At 62.1% G+C, this 18,711-nt stretch overlaps 1 protein-coding gene across 1 annotated transcript in view; it reads left to right on the top strand.

Moving 5' to 3' along the window:
* The window catches only part of TCERG1L (transcription elongation regulator 1 like), a 156,111-nt gene extending 138,375 nt beyond the window's left edge, over positions 1–17,736 (top strand). The window contains exons 10-12 of the mRNA XM_062214993.1: positions 8,872–8,961; positions 13,025–13,143; positions 17,580–17,736. Of these exons, the coding sequence (XP_062070977.1) occupies positions 8,872–8,961; positions 13,025–13,143; positions 17,580–17,736 (366 nt within the window). The remainder of the gene's footprint in view (positions 1–8,871; positions 8,962–13,024; positions 13,144–17,579) is intronic.
* The last annotated feature ends 975 nt before the right edge of the window (positions 17,737–18,711 follow it).

The following is an 18,711-nucleotide window of genomic DNA, read 5'->3' on the forward strand; positions in this document are numbered from 1 at the left end:
ACGGCTGGGGCTGGGCAGACGCTCGGGGGCAGGGCACGCACTGCTGGGGTGGACACCTAGGCGGGGGGCATGCACGGCTGGGGCTGGGCAGACGCTCGGGAGCAGGGCACGCGCTGCTGGGGTGGACACCTAGGCGGGGGACATGCACGGCTGGGGTGGACGCTCGGGGTGAGGGACATGCACTGCTGGGGTGGACACGCAGGAGGGGGTATGCATGGCTGGGGTGGATACTAGGGAGGGAGCACACATGGCTGGGGTGGACGCTCAGGGCGGGGGGCACGTCCTGCTGGGGTGGACGCTTGGGGCACACAGACACCTTGATGGGGTGGGGGCTGTGTTTGTTTGCTTTTTTCTTTTTTCAAAAACTTGTTTTAGCCTAAAATTGTATTTAAAATAGACCAGGGAACTTTCTTCCAAGCCACAGAGAGGATTTGATTGCAGCAAATGCTGGGGCAGAGGGCCGCTGTCTTACCCCGGCAACCTGTGTGCCCGGCTGGCGGGAGGCCGCTCTGCAGGGCGAAGGGCAGCAGGTGGGCTGGGCGCGGCGGCCACCTCTGTCCTCAGTCTGCTCTGCACCTGCCCGGCCTTTCCCACGTGAACACCAAAGATGAGTCCATAAACCACGACAACCCACCTGCTGAGCAACAGAGAGGAAGACTCCGAGACGGGCGGGGGCTGTGCTCGGTGCTGGGCGTCCCTCCTGGTCCATGGGCCCCACGGGGAGCGCTGGCTCCTTTCTGTGTCCCAGCCCCAAAGCAGCCACGGAAGAATCAGGGTCCCAGCAGAGATTCCCCAGGAGTGTGCGTGTTCTGCGTCTCCAGAGTGAGCAAGGGCACGGCCATGCGGGGTGTGCACACCACGGGGCCCTGGGGCGCATCCTGGGGGTGGAGGCAGAGACAAGCAGGTGTGCGCTGGCTCCTGAGGCTCGTGCTGGTCCCTCAGCGGGGGCCAGGGTGTCAGGCGCATGTTCCTGGCCCCCGGCCGCTGTCCTGCGGTGCAGGTGCCTGTGGGTACATCTGTGCAGGGAGCCTCAGGCATGCGCACAAGGGCCTCATTCATGGGCTCCCAGTTTTGTTATTTCTTCACTGCTCTCACAGGGCCAGAGCTAGGACCAGTGTTGGCACTGGTCACCCCTGCCGGTGGCCACGCTGCTGCCCCCTCCGCCGGCCGGCCTCTGGGTGCTGCCCGCCTTCCGCTCTGGGTCAGGTTCTCTGCTGCTTTCCTCCCACCTGGGCTCAGGAGGGGCTGCGTGCAGGTGGCCGTGGCACCACACGTGGTCTGTCCGAGTGTCTGGCCCATGACCCGGTGCCTCTCCCTGGGGAAGTGTGTTGATGCTGGTGGACACCCTGGCAGCTCTCCTCTGCCCTCTGTCTGTTCCTTCTAACAGGACAGCTGTGACCAGGAGGGACACTAGATTTTGGCGTGTGGGTCAGTGAGCTGTGGAGCAGACACTCAGCAGAGCGTGCAAAGTAATGGGAGCATCGTCACTCCCAGCCCAGATGGACGGGGCCCCTGCGGGAGGTCTGGAGGCGTGGGCAGCTCGTCCGTGGGCGGGGCCACCGGACCTCAGCCTGTGCCTCTGCTGGGGCTGTGGGCCTGGCCCCGGGTTCCTCGTGGGGCATTGCCTGGCCACCTGAGTGGTAGTGCACACCAAGGGAGGCGTGGTCATGTGACTGTGTGGTCAGCATCTGGGGCTGTGTCAGCTTGGGGTCAGTGGGGTGAGGGGCAGGCGTCCAGGTCACTACAGCCGCGGGACGGGGTTTCGGCTCAGCCAAGGGTAGGGGAGCAGCTGGGCTCACGAGGCTTCTGCGAGGCCCCTGTGGGGGCAGCAGCTCTATCACACGGCCTGTGCCAGCCTTCCCTGGCCGCCTCCCCGTCACCGCCCTGAGCCCTCCCAGGCTGCCACAGAAGCCACCTGCCGGCCACATGCCCTGCTCCTGGGGACCACTCCTGGGGACTGAGGACTTCTACACCCTGGAGACCCTCCCAGGCCTGGCACGGAGCCCAGTGGGCACTGGGCAGTTCCCTGGGGAGTCTGGTGTGCATGCGGCTGCTGCCCTGGGTGAGACCGGCCCAAGGCAGGTCTCAGAGGGATGCTGGAGGCACATGGGGAGTGGGCATCTTCTGCCATTAGCTCTGGCTCCCTGGTCCTTCCCCTGCACTCCTGTCCACGCAAAGCAGCTACAGGACAGGCCTGCTGGTCCACTCGTGCAGGCAGGACGTCAGGGTCACCTGTCTGGGACCATTTCTTACTAATGGGCGTGTGTTCTTTCTCTGTCTGCTGACCAGCCAGCCCCAGGTCCCCACACGGTTTGCACGGACCCAGGTGGGGCTGTGCAGTCACCTGGGTTTACCAGATAGCCCCAGTGGGGCCTTTGGCTCACGGGATGTTCAGTGCACTTGGACCCGTCGGGTGAGGGACTCAGTTCAGCAACAGCGGCAGGAGCCTGTGAGGCCCCTCCCCCGCACGGTGGGTTTACTCTGGGAGAGGCCTGAGCCCCCGGCTTACGAGGATTTTCAAGAAAAGCCCACACGCGGCTCGCGAGCAGAAAAGATCAATCCAGATTTATTGCTCACATCATAAAGCAATGCCACCGTTTATGGCTCTTCGACTTTATAAAATATGCCAGCAGATTTCATAAGTTGCTGGTGCTCGTGAGTTTGATCGCTAACCCCAGAAGACTGCAAGTTGCTTAAAAAATGAGGCCCAGAAAGGTCACTTCTCACGGACTGGGTGATTAATAAGGTTTTTTATTGCATTTGTTCAGCATTTCAGTTGAGAAATGCATGTGCTTGTGGAATGAGAAAGCCGGTCCGGGGCTTTCCCAGTTTATAAAGGGCAGGGGGTGGGCGATTCTGCGGGGATCAGGGGGCGGCAGGGGACCCTGGCTCTGCACTGCCCAGCCTGTGGGTGACGGCTGCACAGAGGGGCTGGCTCTGGAGTTTCCGGTGCTGGTGGGGTGGTGGTTGGTGGTGGTGCTGGTGGTGGTGTTTGTGGGATTGGTGTTGGAATTGGTGTTGGGGGTGTTGTGGTGGTGCCGGTATTGGTGTTTGTGGGATTGCTGTTGGAGTCGGTGGGGTTCATGGTGGTGTTGGGTGTTGTTGGCTGTTGTGCGTGGTGTATTTAACTGTTCTGTACTAACACACAGTAGCGGAGCTTTCTTCTAAAGCTTCAGGCTGTAAGGGGGCAAGTTTAATTGAGTAATAGATTATTAATTTAACTCTGCCTATTTAAATGAACGCACTGGAGCCGTTTTACTGAGACTGTCTCCCTTCCGCCGGGGATCCCTTGGGAGCTGAGAAAAGTCTGAACCAGAGCGCGAGGTTCTGATTCAGGGACGCAGGGGCTACCCCTGGAGTTCTCCGAGGGGCCCCTCTGCAGCTGCCTTTGGTCAGCCCAGGGTCGTCAGCCATGGGGACGTGGTGGACACTGTGGGCAGCCCCCACGGAGAGCCCTGGGGTTTGGATCTCTGCGTTGGAAGAAGGATCCCCCCCAGCCTGGCCCCCGTGGTCTCTCCCTGCACCAGGCCGGTCGGCATTGCTCACCAGGAGCTGGCGTGCAGGCTCCATTCTAGGTCCTTGGCTAGGGGAGGGGAACTTCTCAGAGACCTCAGGAAAGGCAGCCTTGCTCCCAGACAACCCTGCCCCCACCCCACCTGCATGCTCAGAGCCCCGCCCCTGACACAGCCTCACTCTGGAACCTTGGCAGGTGCCGCCAGGCTGGTGCTGAGAGGCCGCACCGCCTGGGCTCTGGGCGCCTGTGCCGTCTGCTCCTGCTCAGAATCTGCCTTCCAGGGGAGCATAGCGGCCTCATGTCCCTTGGTGACTTCCAGATCTCACGAGGCCCCCGGTGGGAGCAGTGGCGGAAAGAACTCTTGTTGATCACTGAGGATTTGCAAGGCATGGCTGTCGCCACAGCCCCACGCAGCACCTCACAGGTGCACACAGCCCCACGCAGCACCTCACAGGTGCACACAGCCCCACAGCCCCACAGGTGCACACAGCCCCACGCGGCACCTCACAGGTACACACAGCCTCACAGCCCCACAGGTGCACACAGCCCCACGCGGCACCTCACAGGTACACACAGCCTCACAGCCCCACAGGTGCACACAGCCCACAGCACCTCACAGGTGCACACGCTGTGATCTGTCAAGATAAACAGAAGTAATTTTATTTACTTTTTAAAAAGATTTATTTGAGAGGTAAGTGACAGACAGAGAGAGAGGGAGAGACAGAGAGAAAGATCATCCATCTGCTGGTTCACTCCCCAGATGGCTGCAGTGGCCAGAGCTGGGCCAGGCTGAAGCCAGGAGCCAGGAGCTTCCTCCAGGTCTCCCACGTGGGTGCAGGGCCCAAGCACTTGGGCCATCTTCTACTGCTTTCCCAGGCCATTAGCAGGGAGCTGGATCAGAAGAGGAGCAGCCGGGACTCGAACCAGTGCCCACATGGGATGCCGACAGCACAGGTGGAGGCTTTATCTGCTGCACCACAGTGCCAGCTCCCAAAAAGTAATTTTTAAAGTTTTAGGAAAAAAAGGATCCAAGGCCCTACCCTAAGAGACAATTATCACCATTAGTAAGGTTCAGGCAATTATCACCATTAGTAAGGTTCAGGTCCTTTCAGTCTTTTTGTCTAAAATAAAGATATTAAAAACCAAGAGTAAAGCTTTCATTTTATAGAATAACCAGCACTGAGCTCCAGTCGTCTGTCAGTTTCCTGAGGCACAGGCTGACGTAGAAAGCTCACACGGCTCCTGGCCTTTAAGTTTCAGGGCTATGCGTTTGACGACACGGAAGCGGTCTGCCCACCGTCAGTTCAGTCTCACCTTTTAATTCATTCAGTGTCTTTCCCAATTTCGCCGTTTTATACGCTGCTCTGACCATACTGTGTTGATTCTACCGATTGTGTGCATGTGGGTGTGTGCATGTGTGTGTGGGCAAGGGCAGGGCGTGTCTCCCACGGGCTGGGCACGGGTGACACCTGTCGCTGACCTGGTTCTGGAGAGGCCAGGCAGGAGGGTACCAGGCTCCGCCCTCCAGCTGAGAGAGAGGAGCCAACTCTTCCCCAGCTCTGCTGGTCAGGACGGCGTTTTCTTCCCCTTTGCCTGGGGTTCTGCTGTCCTGAGCCAACTGCCCTGGGCCTCTGCCATCCCGCTGGCTCTGTGGCCTTCTCTGTGGCCACCCTGCAACACGCATGGGTCAGGCTGTGCTTGTGGAGCCGCCCACTGATTTCTGACCTGGGTTCTCAGGGCTCCGAAGGGGCAAATGTCCTGACAAGTGAACAGAAGTGGCCAAGGCTGTTGTGCAGGACGGTGCACGGTCCACCTGGCTGCCATGGGGAGCACCTAGGGACGAGCGTAGGCGTCCACATGCCCAGGGGCAGCAGGGCTGCTGGCAGCCCTTGGCTCACTTCCCCATTCACCTGGGCTCGCCTGGCCTCCTGGAACTTTCTGTGTCCAGACCACTCCCTCCCCCACGCAGAGGGACCTCATGTCCCCGGGGAGCCCTCTGGAGGAGGAACAGCTCAGCCCCTCCGTTCCTGGCGGGACAGCGTGTTCTGCTGACTCAGCCCAGCAGCACCCTGGTCACCTGCTCAGTCACACGTCGCTGGCTCCTGTCCTGCGTCACCGTGTCCAGTGCTGTCTGGAGACGCCTCCTTGGTGCACTGCCACACCTGGGCCCCCACCCAGGGCCTGCTCCCAGGAGACTGGGGACACAGACTGTTCTCGCCTCCCCTGCCAAGCCCGGTCACCTAGGCCAGGGCACAGGCACCTGAGCCAGAAGGAGACGGCACAGACTCGCTCCGGGGAATGGGGAGAAGCCGACGGACACTTCGCTCCCTTCTGTGCAGGCAGAGTGCAGGCGGTGAGCGGGCAGCTCAGGGGGACGCCAGAGGCTCCTCACAGGCAGAGGGCTGTGAGAACCCAGTGGGGGCAGGGCCGTCGGGGGTGTGGGGCAGGTGAGGGAGCTGGGCCCTTGTACACCAGGGAGGCACCTGTCTCGCTCTGATGGAGACAGATACAGCAGGAAGGGCAGGGGGCCGGGAGGGGACGCTGTGCAGGGGCCAGTGGGCAGCCCCTGGAGAGTCTGTGTCTCTGACACGACCTGAATCACGCAGCGCGGCGAGAGTCGCACAGGCACGAGTTCCATGGAGGCACTCGAGGCGAGCTGCCCCTGCTGCCCCTGTGGCCGAGGACAGGAGCGAGTTGTGAGGGGAGCCCGGGCCCACGCGTAGTCATCAATAGGTGCAGGTATTGGTGACCGCCATGCCGGTCTGCAGGGCGCTTGCACCTGTGGAGACAGGAGACATCACCACAGCTCAGGCATCCGGGGTTCCTGTCACTATTTAGAAATCGGAAGTGAGAGAGGAAAGGCAGGCTGCTCGATATTCAATGTTGGTCAGCACATTAGCTCCGCAGTAACTTGTGTTTGGGACAGAATCAGCCACATACGGGAGACCCTGTTGAGACAGCTCTGGGTATACAAGTGAGACCCCCGTGGCTGTCCCCAGGACCCCCAAAGTGCATAGGGGCTAAGATGTGGAGTGGTGAGGATGGGCCTGAGGTGGACGGCTGGACAGACAGACAGACAGGCTCATGCTTCTGCAGATGCACAGGAGCTCAGGTGTGGAGGAGTGACAGCTCCCAGCCAGCCACGTGGGCACAGGGACCTGGGCATTGTTCCAGAGGGCCCCACGTGCCCCGCGACATGGCTGCACTTGACCATGGTCTCAGTAGGTTGGAGCAAGTCCCTGGCTGGAGCCTGGTCACCTCCCCCAATAAAGAGTCGTGGATTTGACAGATTCCTGAAGGTAGAAGTTGTCAGTTAAGAAAATCCATCTGTCAGACTGTACCCCGTGGTGGCCATCCTAGGGTGGACATCACACTGACCCCAGGGTGACTGTCCCAGGGTGGACGTCACGCTGACCCAAGGGTGACTGTCCCAGGGTGGATGTCACACTGACCCCACAGTGGCTGTCCCAGGGTGGACGTCACACTGACCCCAGGGTGGCCGTCCTAGGTTGGATGTCACACTGCCCCCAGGGTGGCTGTCTCAGGGTGGACATCACACTGACCCCAGGGTGGCCGTCCTAGGTTGGATGTCACACTGCCCCCAGGGTGGCTGTCTCAGGGTGGACGTCACACTGACCCCAGGGTGGCCGTCCTAGGTTGGATGTCACACTGCCCCCAGGGTGGCTGTCTCAGGGTGGACGTCACACTGACCCCAGGGTGGCTGTCCCAGGGTGGACGTCACACTGAGCTTTCTGCTCCCAGTAGTCTCAAGAGGACGTCCATGCTCTACATACACCTCGGACTGTCCTGCAGGTGCCTCTGTCTGTGTCCACCTCCGCCCTGCCCTGGTTCAGGCTCCTGCAGCCCAGGTGAGTTCAGTCGTTGGCGGTTGCGGCGTCCCAGCCTCTGCACCTATAGACAGCGACCTAGGCCGTCCTCCCGGGTGCCGCATGAGCTGTGAGGGGCAGGCCTGGTCCAAGCGGGCCGCACCCCAGCTGCCTGGGTGCCCTACCTGCCTCTCCCTCACCTGCCTTTCCCTGGACAGATGGCTGAGGCACCGCCCTGCTGTCGGATGGAACCCGGGAGCAGTGGCATCGAGTGGCAGCAAGCATGCCCAGGGCGGGGCTCTGTTCCCAGCACCACTGTCTGGGGGGAGGAGCCAGGGTTTCCTTCAGAACTGGGGTGCCTATGGAGCAAGACCACACGTCTGTGCTGGGGGACCCAGGGCCAACCAGAAACACCTCGTGGTCGGGGCTGGAGCAGCAAAGCAAAGCAGACCGTGCCACGTGCCACAGACTGAAGGGCTATCCACAAGTCCATTCCCTGCCAATAGGCAACTGGTGAACCAAGGACCTGTTGGGGAGTGGACGACACCCACCCAGGGACTGCGGGCCACACATGCAGGTCCAGAGAGCCCGTGTGGAGGGGACAGGGTCTCTTCACAGCAGATGCCCACCCAGCCCCGCCAGGCAGCCAGGGCACCATCATCAGTGACGCGTCTTGGTGACAGTGTGCAGCTTTGACGTGACGTGGGATGTGACATGTGGGACTGGCACTTTCCTCTGTGGGCCTCCCTCTAACCCCTAACCTCAGCCCATGATGAGAAAAACCTGAGACCAACCCTAACAGAAGACGGCTCTGAGATTGAGCAGGCCAGGTCAAGGTCACAACTCCGGGGAGAGCTGGGCACTGTCCCGGTGTGGAGGGGCCCGAGCAGTGAGGCGAAGGGAGCAGGGCGGGCTCCTGACACACAGGGCAAAGGGGTTGGAAGAAGCGGTCTGAGCGAGGTGCAGACTTGAGCTGCCACTGCCTGCCTGGGTGCCGGTGCCGGCAGCATCCGTGCTTCCGGCCGGCCGGTGTAAGATGTTAACCCGTGGGAAACGCGTGGCTATGTAGCAACTCTCTCTAGGAGTCTTGCGATCTTTTCTGTAAATAGGAAGCGACCTTATATTTCGAGCCCAGGGTGGACACAGGGACACTGAGGAGCGGTGAGCTGGGTGCTCACCGCCTGGGCGCCGGGCATCCCCCTCGTCAGCAGCCTGTGGGGTCTGCAACCTCTCATAGCTCTCATCTCGGGATCCGCTTTGAGCTGTGAGATCCAGGCTGCCTCTGTCCACAGATCTGGTTGGGCTGCAGGTCAGGGGCCCGCTCTGGAAGGCCCGGGAAGCCGTGTCATGACCCGGAGATGGCATTTTCTGGTCTCCTAGTGTTGGTTTTCTTGGGAAGTTCGGCGCGTCTGACGCTTGGCAGAGCACTGCCCGCCGGGTCCGTTGCGCCTGGACGCTGCCTCCTCCACATTGATCATCCCAGGCTCCGCGTTGGATGCTAAAGCGACTGTATTGACTATCTTTCTCCAGGTGTCAGCGTTTTCCACCTGGGAGAAGGAATTGCATAAAATTGTGTTTGACCCACGCTATCTCCTGCTGAACTCAGAGGAACGAAAACAGGTACTGTCACGGGTGGGCAAGAGGCCAGGCGGGGGGACACGGCGTGGGCGAGGGTGCACCTGCCGCCCTCGGTTTTGCTGCAGGGTGGGGGTGAGGAGCGAGTGCTCCAGTTGTGAGTGACAGGAGCTAGTGGGGGTGTTCACCTGATGCCTTGGCCGTGGCCCTGTTACACAAATGCGCACCCTCAAAGATGGAAATGTGGGGGCTGTGCGTGCATTCCAGGGGACTGCCGGTCAGACAGTAGAAACACCACGTGCCTCTGTTCTCAGATCCTGGCAGTGGCCTGGGACAGGCCCAGGGAGCACTGGCCTGCAGGGACAGTGGGCCCAGGAAGGTGGCGCTAGGCTGGCCTGGCTGCCTGGAGCTGGCATGAAGAGGGGTTAGTCCAGGGGCTGTCCTGGCTCCCCGAGAAATCAGCTCACGGGGCCAGCAGGGTTCCCAGACTGGACGGACGGACAGAGGGACACGCCATATTGGCTCAGCTGCAGCCGGGCTTGTTATCATGGGGGTGGGGCCCATGCCACAGTGGCCTTGGCTCACGCAGCCTCTGTGCTCAGCCTGGGGTCTGTGGGGGCTGTGACGACCCCAGAAGGATTCAGGTAAATTCTGGAAGGCTCCAGTCCCTGTACGTCCACTTCTTGTCCCAGTCGGACCGTGCGCAAGGCTGCTTCTGGCGCTTGGGGTTCGGAAATGGCTCACGTGGCGACTGCAGCGTCAGCAACACGGAGGTGCTCACTGCCAGGTGGCCGGTGCCCACCGGGCCTCCCCTCGGCTTGGGAGTCGCGGTCTTGCTGTCAGTCCATGCCTGGCGCGTGAGGTTCCTCTGACAAATGCCTGTGATGCGCTCAGTGAAGCCAGGCCATCCGCGCTGTGGGACCCTGGGGTGCTGCCCCGCCCACCCTGCTGTGGGACCCTGGGGGCGCTGCCCTGCCCACCCTGCTGTGGGACCCCGGGGTGCTGCCCCGCCCACCCCACCATGGGACCTTGAGGGCACTGCCCTGCCCACCCCACTGTGGGACCCCGGGGCGCTGCCCTGCCCACCCCAGTGCCCAGGAGTTAGAAGCTCCGCCCGGCTGCTCCAGGGTCAACTGTGTTAGAATCTGGAACTTGGCCCTTGAAGTAATTACCTTTTGTCGGCTTTTAGGTGAGTTTCATTTTCCAGAAAGAAATGTTTTAAAATCCAAGAGATGTGCCCACCGTGGTTCAAAATAACGCTGACTGAGCTGAGTGCGGGATCTGTAGCCTACCCCAGAGCCGAGGGAAGCTGTGGGCTTTCATCATTGATATTTCACTCTTCCTTGCGAGAATAAAAATACAAAGCTCAACTCTGGACACACACAGCGGCCATTGCCAACGTGACAGACGCCCGGCCCGCGGTGAGGAGCCGCCTGATGCCGGGAGCCTGCCGGCAGCTCGCGATGCTGCACACGGCGTCCTGTGGCCCTTGCCCGCTGCTCTGAGGGCATCCTTAGGAAGCCAGAGAAGCAGGAGAGACCGCCCAGCCCTCAGCAAAAGCCCAGCGCTGGCGTCAGTCACGTCTCTTGGGCCGGCTGCCCCCAGGGCCCCAGTGTGCCTGTCGGAGTGAGAGGGTTCGTTGCAGGTTCAGGAGCCACTGCGGCCTGGTTGAGAGCACAGGTGTGACCTGATGGGCCGTGCCCACCCACCCTCCTCCCCACCCGGGTGTCCCCACCGCGGGGTCAGCTTGCACCAGGAGGCCGCTGTGGGGAGCCCTGGGGTGGCGGGGCCATGTTGCCACGCTGGGGAGAGCCCAGAGGGCCCGGGCAGGAGGAGGGGAAGCAGGCTGCCCGCAGTCCGTGTGCTGAGCGCCCGCCCAGGCCTGCAGCCTCTCTAACGGGGACCTTGTGGCTTCTCCAAGTTGAGAAAATAAACAAAGGCTGGCCACCAGAAGCACAACCCTGCTTACAGATTCGTGGGGTCAGCAGGCGTCAGACCCGGAGTCCACGTGGGGGCCACCACCTCTCAGCATTCCGTGGGCAGAGCCGGGTGAGAGCTGGAGACCTCACCACGTCCCTGGGCTGCAGAGGCCACGGGAGCTGCCTGGACAGAGGCCGGGCCCAGGGAGAGCAGACCAGGCCTGTTTCCATGGCAACAGCCGTGTTTCGTTTTATTAAACTCTAACAAGATAATGAGCAATGCTCTCCCTGTAAAAAGTCGTGCCCCTCTTTGGTTAAAACTGGAATAATTTGTTCAAGAAGGGGAAAACAGCCCTGCCGTGTTAGATCGTAGCAGCATCGGCAGCGGGGGAGAGAGGAGAACCCGCTGAGACCCCGAGGAGGTTTGCACGCGGCACACCTGGCCGTCCAGGCTCAGGCTCCGCAGAGCCGACTGTTCCCGGCACAGCCGCACGACCCCGCCTGCACAGTTCTGTCCTGTGAGTGTGGGACGACTATGTATTTACATAACCGTGCTCGAAGGGGCCGAGCCCGCGCCACCGTGCAGAGAGGGATGCGCACCTGCTCTGAGCCACAGCCGCCGCGGAGAGCCGGGCCGCGTGGCACGGTTATCCTCCCGTGAATGGCCCTTATGGAGTGGAATCCGGAGCAAGACGCAGTCGGAGGATGCCCACTGGGGAGCCGCCCAGGGCCTCAGCTGGCGCCAACTTCCCGGCTACGCCCACCCGGCAGAGCAGGGGACCCGCGAGGCTGTGGCCGGAGAGGCGCAGAGTGGCTGTCACTGGCCTGGAGGATAGTGTGTGGTGCTGATTGGTGATTTCATTTACGCTGGCGTGAGCACGTACACGTTCTCCTGTCCTTGAGGCTTGGATGGCGCTGGGAATGACGGGCTCTGCCCCCGCCTGTGACCTCCCAGTGCACCAGTGACAGCTGCCCTGATGTGGGGGCGGTGAGTGACGACGGTGATGGGAGAGTCCGCCCTGGTGCGAGCCTCTCACCCGGGGTCCCTCGTGGACCCCTGCCCCACCCCCGCCCCGCCATGGCGCCCGAAGTGGGATTTCCTGTGGGGGCGGGGCTCAGAGCGCACTTGTGGTGGCCATGAGGGCCTGCGCAGTGCCCGAGGGCCAGGCCTCCTGGGAGGGCACTCTACATGGAGGACCCACACAGCCTGGAGCCCCCGACCTCGGGAGGGGCCGCCTGTGCCTCCCCACTGCCCCAGCTCCCGCATTCCGAGTGCGGCGTCAGCAGTGCTGGGTGCCGGTCTTCTCGCCGTGGCCACGCCTGCAGGCTCCGACGTGAGCCTGTACCACCACCACAGGAGCTGACCGGGGTGGTCCATGCCTGTGTGCTACCAGCGCCCGCAGGGACCACGGGCACGGGGGCCATGTGTCCAGACTGCTGTCCACAGGCAGGGGCTGCCATCTCCCAGGGCTTCTTGAAGGACCCGATGCAGGGCCTGACCCACACGCGGGGCTGCGTGCGGAGCCCACGGCGGACGGCTGGCGGGGCCTCGGAGCCCCAGCAGCCGTGAGAAGGGCTCGCCCCGCATCCTCGCAGCTGTCGCTGCTCCCTTCCGATGTGCCGCTGGGTGACGCGCTCCTGGTGTGTGTGTGTGTGTGTGTGTACTCTGGGTGATGCTCTCCTGGTGTGTGTGCGTGTGTGTACTCTGGGTGACGCTCTCCTGGTGTGTGTGTGTGTGTGTATGTGCTGGGTGACGCTCTCCTGGTGTGTGTGTGTGTGTGCGCTGGGTGACGCTCTCCTGGTGTGTGTGTGTGTGTGTACTCTGGGTGACACTCTCCTGGTGTGTGTGTGTGTGCGCTGGGTGACGCTCTCCTGGTGTGTGTGTGTGTGTGTGTGTGCTGGGTGACGCTCTCCTGGTATGTGTGTGTGTGTGTACGCTGGGTGACACTCTCCTGGTGTGTGTGTGTGTGTGTGTACGCTGGGTGACACTCTCCTGGTGTGTGTGTGTGTGCACTGGGTGACGCTCTCCTGGTGTGTGTGTGTGTGTGTGCTGGGTGACGCTCTCCTGGTGTGTGTGTGTGTGTGTGTTGTGGGCTGGGTAACACTCTCTTGTTTGTGTGTCTGTGTGCTGGGTAACGCTCTCCTTGTATGTGTGTGTTGGGTAACGCTCTCCTTGTGTGTGTGTTAAGATTTTCGAACAGTTCGTCAAGACAAGAATAAAAGAAGAATACAAGGAGAAGAAAAGCAAACTGCTGCTGGCCAGAGAGGAGTTCAGGAAGCTCCTGGAGGAATCGAAAGTGTCACCGAGGTACGGGGGACAAAGGTGGGGGACACAGGCAGGGTGGCTGCCCCCGGTGCTGTGGGCGCACACTCGGGGGGCCTGGGTCAGCCGCACAGCCAGGTGCATGGTAGAGGCGTTGGAGACCTGGGGGGTCAGAGGCCTGGCTTCTCTGCATTCAGAGCGGAGACCCCCACCATCCCTCTTCATCCCAGCTGGGTGCCAAGCAAGAGCGCCAGGACCCCGGCCCTCCCCGCGTCCTGTCCGCGGTGCCAGCAGCCCTGACCCTGGGACCTGGGTAGTGAACACGAGAGCCTGCAGGAGGAGGCTGGTTCTGGTCGAGGGAGGGAAACCCAGAACAAGCACCCGGGCCCAGCCCCTCGGCGCAGTGCCGGTGAGGCTGGGCTGGTGCCGAAGCTTCCCCACAATAGCAGCTCAGGCGCTACTGCAGGACGTGGGGTCCACGGCTGCGGAGTGAAGGTCAGAGACGGGGAAGCACATGAGCTCCGCTCTTGACCTTGTAAAGAATTCCACTGACTGCTTAAGAAAATGACGTGTGGTACTTTGGGGACTGATGTTTGTGGAAAAGTAGACAATGATTTTCGTGCGACTTTGTTTTATAAACGCAGCGTTCTCTTCCACATGGGTGGAGCGGGTGCTTTCTCTGCAGACGTGGGTTTTCCTGTCGGGTCCGTGGGACACCTCTCGGTAGCTGGCCGTGACTGACGCAGCGCTGCTCCCACAGTCCTCCTGAGGCCGGCGGCGTGAGCTGTCCCATCCCCAACACTATCCGAGAAAGCCGCAGTAGGTCCAGGCACGGGCAGACGGTGGTGTCCTGTGGCTCCAGCCGTCCCGGGGCAGCCGGAGCTCCGGCCCTGCCTTTGCTGTGTGCGCTGGCGGAGAGGCGCTGGCCGTGGGAGTGAGGATCCTGCTCCCGGAGTCCCTGCCCCTGCGCCTCATGGCCTGGGCCGGCCGGGGGAAAGGTGCTGAGCCTGCAGGGACTCCAGCATCACCGTGGGGCAGGGGTGACCACACGGCCTCAGGCAGGGACTGGGAGCACGGCCTCGCGGTGCCGGGCGGCCGGGGTGTGCAGTCCTCGCCATTGCTGCTGCGTATGTAAGATGGCAGCCACCGTGCTCTGCTCCCACGGGGACGTTAGCAGTGGCCCACGTGGTCTTCCCTTGCACACCTGGGAAGACGGAGGAGACCTCAGAGCGCCGTGAGCAGCTGGGGCACGAGGAGTCAGACACTGGCAGAGCCTGGGAGGGGGTAGGACCCTTAGGATGCGACGTGTGGTATCGTGAATGTGAGGTGCGTAGCACTGTGTGGGCTGCACACGGCTGGTGGCGGCTGCACATGGCTGGGGTGGGGTGCACAGGGCTGGGGTGGTGTGCACACAGCTGGTATGGGGTGCACAAGGCTGGTATGGGGTGCACAAGGCTGGAGTGGGGTGCACAGGGCTGGGGTGGGGTGCACAGGGCTGGGGTGGGGTGCACAGGGCTGGGGTGGGGTGCACACGTCTGCGGTGGGGTGCACAGGGCTGGGGTGGTGTGCACACGGCTGGTATGGGGTGCACAAGGCTGGTGTGGGGTGCACACGTCTGCGGTGGGGTGCACAGGGCTGGGGTGGGTGCACATGGCTGGGGTGGGCTGCACACGGCTAGGGTGGTGTGCGCACAGCTGGTATAGGGTGCACATGCTGGTGTGGGGTGCACAGGGCTGGTGTGGGGTGCACAGGGCTGGTGTGGGGTGCACAGGGCTGGGGTGGGGTGCACAGGGCTGGGGTGGGGTGACAAGGCTGGGGTGGTGTGCACACGGCAGGGGTGGGGTGCACAGGGCTGGTGTGGGGTGCACATGGCTGGGGTGGGGTGCACATGCTGGGGTGGGCTGCACACGGCTAGGGTGGTGTGCGCACAGCTGGTATAGGGTGCACAAGGCTGGGGTGGGGTGCACAGGGCTGGGGTGGGGTGCACAGGGTTGACGTGGGGTGCACACGCTGGGGTGGGCTGCACACGCTGGGGTGGTGTGCGCACAGCTGGTATAGGGTGCACAGGGCTGGGGTGGGGTGCACAGGGTTGACGTGGGGTGCACAGGGCTGGGGTGGGGTGCACATGGCTGGGGTGGGGTGCACACGCTGGGGTGGGCTGCACACGGCTAGGGTGGTGTGCGCACAGCTGGTATAGGGTGCACAGGGCTGGGGTGGGGTGCACAGGGCTGGGGTGGGGTGCACAGGGTTGACGTGGGGTGCACACGCTGGGGTGGGCTGCACACGCTGGGGTGGGCTGCACACGGCTGCTGTGGGGTGCACAGGGCTGCTGTGGGCTGCACACGGCTAGGGTGGTGTGCGCACAGCTGGTATAGGGTGCACAGGGCTGGGGTGGGGTGCACAGGGCTGGGGTGGGGTGCACAGGGTTGACGTGGGGTGCACACGCTGGGGTGGGGTGCACACGCTGGGGTGGGCTGCACACAGCTGCTGTGGGCTGCGGTAGTGCTGTGGATGAGCATCTTTGAACCATCTCTCAGTATCTCTGTATCTCTCACTTAAGTCCGTGCCATTGTCCAAAGCATTCCTGGGATCTGCCCCATCACGGTTTCCTGGTCACTGTCTGGTTCATGTCCTGGCACCTAGAGGGCCCGCAGAGTGTGGCCGGGCTCCTTGAGGGTCCCCTGGGGGCTGCAGCTCACCGTCCGAGTGGCTCCTGCTCTCCCAGGCACAGGGGCTGTCCAGGGGGCTCTAGGATAGCCCATAGCCCCGTCCACCTGCGGGGGCCTCCGCCAGGGCCCCTCCTGGGGCTGCAGGTGCAGCTGTAGGGCTGACCTCCATCTGCAGCCTGGGTGGTGTCCCCATTACCAGAGGGAGAGCAGAGATGCCTGCCGGAGACCCAGATGACCACCCAGGCCCACACGAGAGCCCGCCAGAGCCAGCAGGATGTGGCACCATCCCATGGTGTGGCCCAGAGGCAGAGCCGCCCCGTGCAGGTCCGAGGAGACACCACTGCCGGCTGACAGGGCTCGGCTCCTTGCGGGCAGGTGCAGGGAGGCCCGGGGCCCAGGTGGCTCTGACCCCCTTCATTTTTCACAGGCAGGTCAGTGGCAGAAGCACAAGCAAAGGCTCCTAGCCACGTGACACCACGGCTGACGCCACAGGAGGGAGGGAGGGGACCCAGGGGGAGGGCGTCTCATGCGTGAACTGTGCCAGCAGGGCAGCAGCTGGGCCAGGGAGCTGTGGGCTCCCTGTTTACTGGCAACCGTTGGCAGCTCCTGCTAATTATTCGTCTCGCCTCCAACAGCTGTGTCAGAGTAATCTTGTTATTCATGGATAAGAAAGCTATTAAGTTATAATAATTTAAGGCAATGATTCAATGTCTGCAGGAAAACGAAAAACTTTCCGTAAAGAGCTGACGCCGTCCCCTGCACCCTGGGTGCCTGCTCGGTGGCAAGGACCCTGGCTCTCAGGCCGGCCAGAAACGTCCCTGTGGCCAAGCCACCGGGCTGGCTGCCCATGCCAGCTCCCCCAGGCCTGGGCGGCTGTGTCCTCATCGCTGTCCCTGGCTTCAAGTGCAAGCCCAGGGCCCTGGAAGATGTGGGGCCACAGCCTACACAGGTCCACTTGTCCCTGCAGAGGCCCCAGAGCCTTTTGCCGTGGGAGCTGACCAGGCCGTGGGCGTGGCTTGTGGCTCTGGGATGACCTTCTTCCTGGGACTCAGTAGCTCAGCCACGTCTGGGTCACCCACTGCAAACCTGGGTGCTTCCTGCTCACAGCCACAGCTGGCTGCTCGGGGCGACTGTGCCTGCTGGGGGAGGACTCAGCAGAACCGTGGTGTGGGTTAACTGCGTCCCACCTGCCACGGGGGCTGTGAGCGGGCTGAGTGCCCCCCTAAGCCTCCGGAGCGGAGGAGACCCCGAGGAGGCGGCACCCGTCCCCACCTCTTCTCTTCTCTCTTACAAGCTTTTTTTTTTGAGTGGCAGAGGGGCAGGGACAGACATGGACAGATAGGCGGGGAGAGCGCCCATGCACTAGTTCACTACTCCAGTTCCTCCAGTGGCTGGGGCTGGGCCGGGGCCAGAGTGGGAGCTGGGACCTCAACCTGGGACTCCCACATGGACCCAGCCATGTGCGCCATCACCGCTGCCTCCCAGGGAGCTGGATCCAGGAGCAGAGCCAGGACACTGGCCGTGGGATCGGCGCCTCCTGACCATCAGCGCCGACACAGGGGAGATGCCCAGCCCTGGCCCCGGCTTCTAGTGGGAGTAAGGAAAGGAGCAGAGGCTGTGCCTGGGAGCAGTGGCAGGGTCGGGGCGGGTGGTCCGTGGGAGCCCAGCGCAGCCAGGGACTGGGCACGGCAGGGCCCATTAGTGTCCACGGGAGGGGACCCCGCAGGGCCCTGCGGCGGGGAGGGGACGCAGGCCGGAGCAGTGGGAACGGCTGCTCCGGGACGGCGTCTCAGGCAGCTCCTTGTCTTCCAGGACCACGTTCAAGGAGTTCGCTGAGAAGCACGGCCGCGATCAGCGGTTCCGCCTGGTTCCCAAGAAGAAGGACCAGGAGCACTTCTTCAACCAGTTCATCCTGGTCCTCAAGAAACGGGACAAGGAGAACAGACTGCGGCTGCGCAAGATGAGATGAGTGCGCGCCGGCGCTGCGCTGCCGGGTCAGGGCTGGCCGGCACGGCCTGGCGGGACTACTGTTTCATATTGAAGCTCTCTCTGTTGTACGATGTTCGCAGTTGGATGCAGTTTCAGTCGCCATGATACGTCGATCTGATTGCTTTAATTATGCAAATCACCTGTAGTCTACAGGAGCGACAGATCCACTGCAGACCTGCGGCAGAGCCGGACGAGTGCCGTGTGCACGACCTCAAGGCAGTTCTAGCACCTACGGCTCACCCAGCACTTCCCGAGAGCCCCTGGGGCTCCGTCTCATTGAGCAGTAGCAATAGGGCACTCATCACTCACCATCCTGGCGGCTGTGGGCATGGACACAGGGCCGTGGATCATGACAGGTGTCACTCACCATCCTGACGGCTGTGGTTGTGGACACAGGAGCCGAGGATCCCTGACAGGTGTCATTCACATTGTGACAGCTGTGGACATAGGCACAGGGACCATGGATCAGCAACAGGTGTCACTCACCATCCTGATGGCTGTGGTTGTGGACACAGGGGCCGTGGATCACTGACAGGTGTCACTCACCATCCTGATGGCTGTGGGTGTGGACATAGGGGCCGTGGATCACCGGCAGTGCCCAGGGGTCTCTGTTCCCCCACTGAGGGTGTCCAGGAGGAAGCCACAGTGGCCGCCAGAGGTCCCTGTGGCAAAGGAGCTATTTTGTACAAATCATCATATTAATATTTGAGTTATTTTTATTGTATGCCCAGAGTTTGCATGAGATTTTTCTCATCATCTTTGTATAAAAGATTTTAGATTTTTTTTAATTAATAAATATTTTAAACCAGCATTTTGTGACAAAGACTCCCATCAAAATCTTAAGAGGCAGAATCAGACGGGCAGCTTCGGAGGTTGAGGAAGGCGCTGTGGCTGTGCACGTGGAGCCCTGGAGCCAGGAGCCCTGGCAGCGCCATGGCACCCGGGCGAGGAGGGG

Source organism: Lepus europaeus, chromosome 17 (assembly GCF_033115175.1).
Source record: "Lepus europaeus isolate LE1 chromosome 17, mLepTim1.pri, whole genome shotgun sequence".
Taxonomy (NCBI): Eukaryota; Metazoa; Chordata; class Mammalia; order Lagomorpha; family Leporidae; genus Lepus; species Lepus europaeus.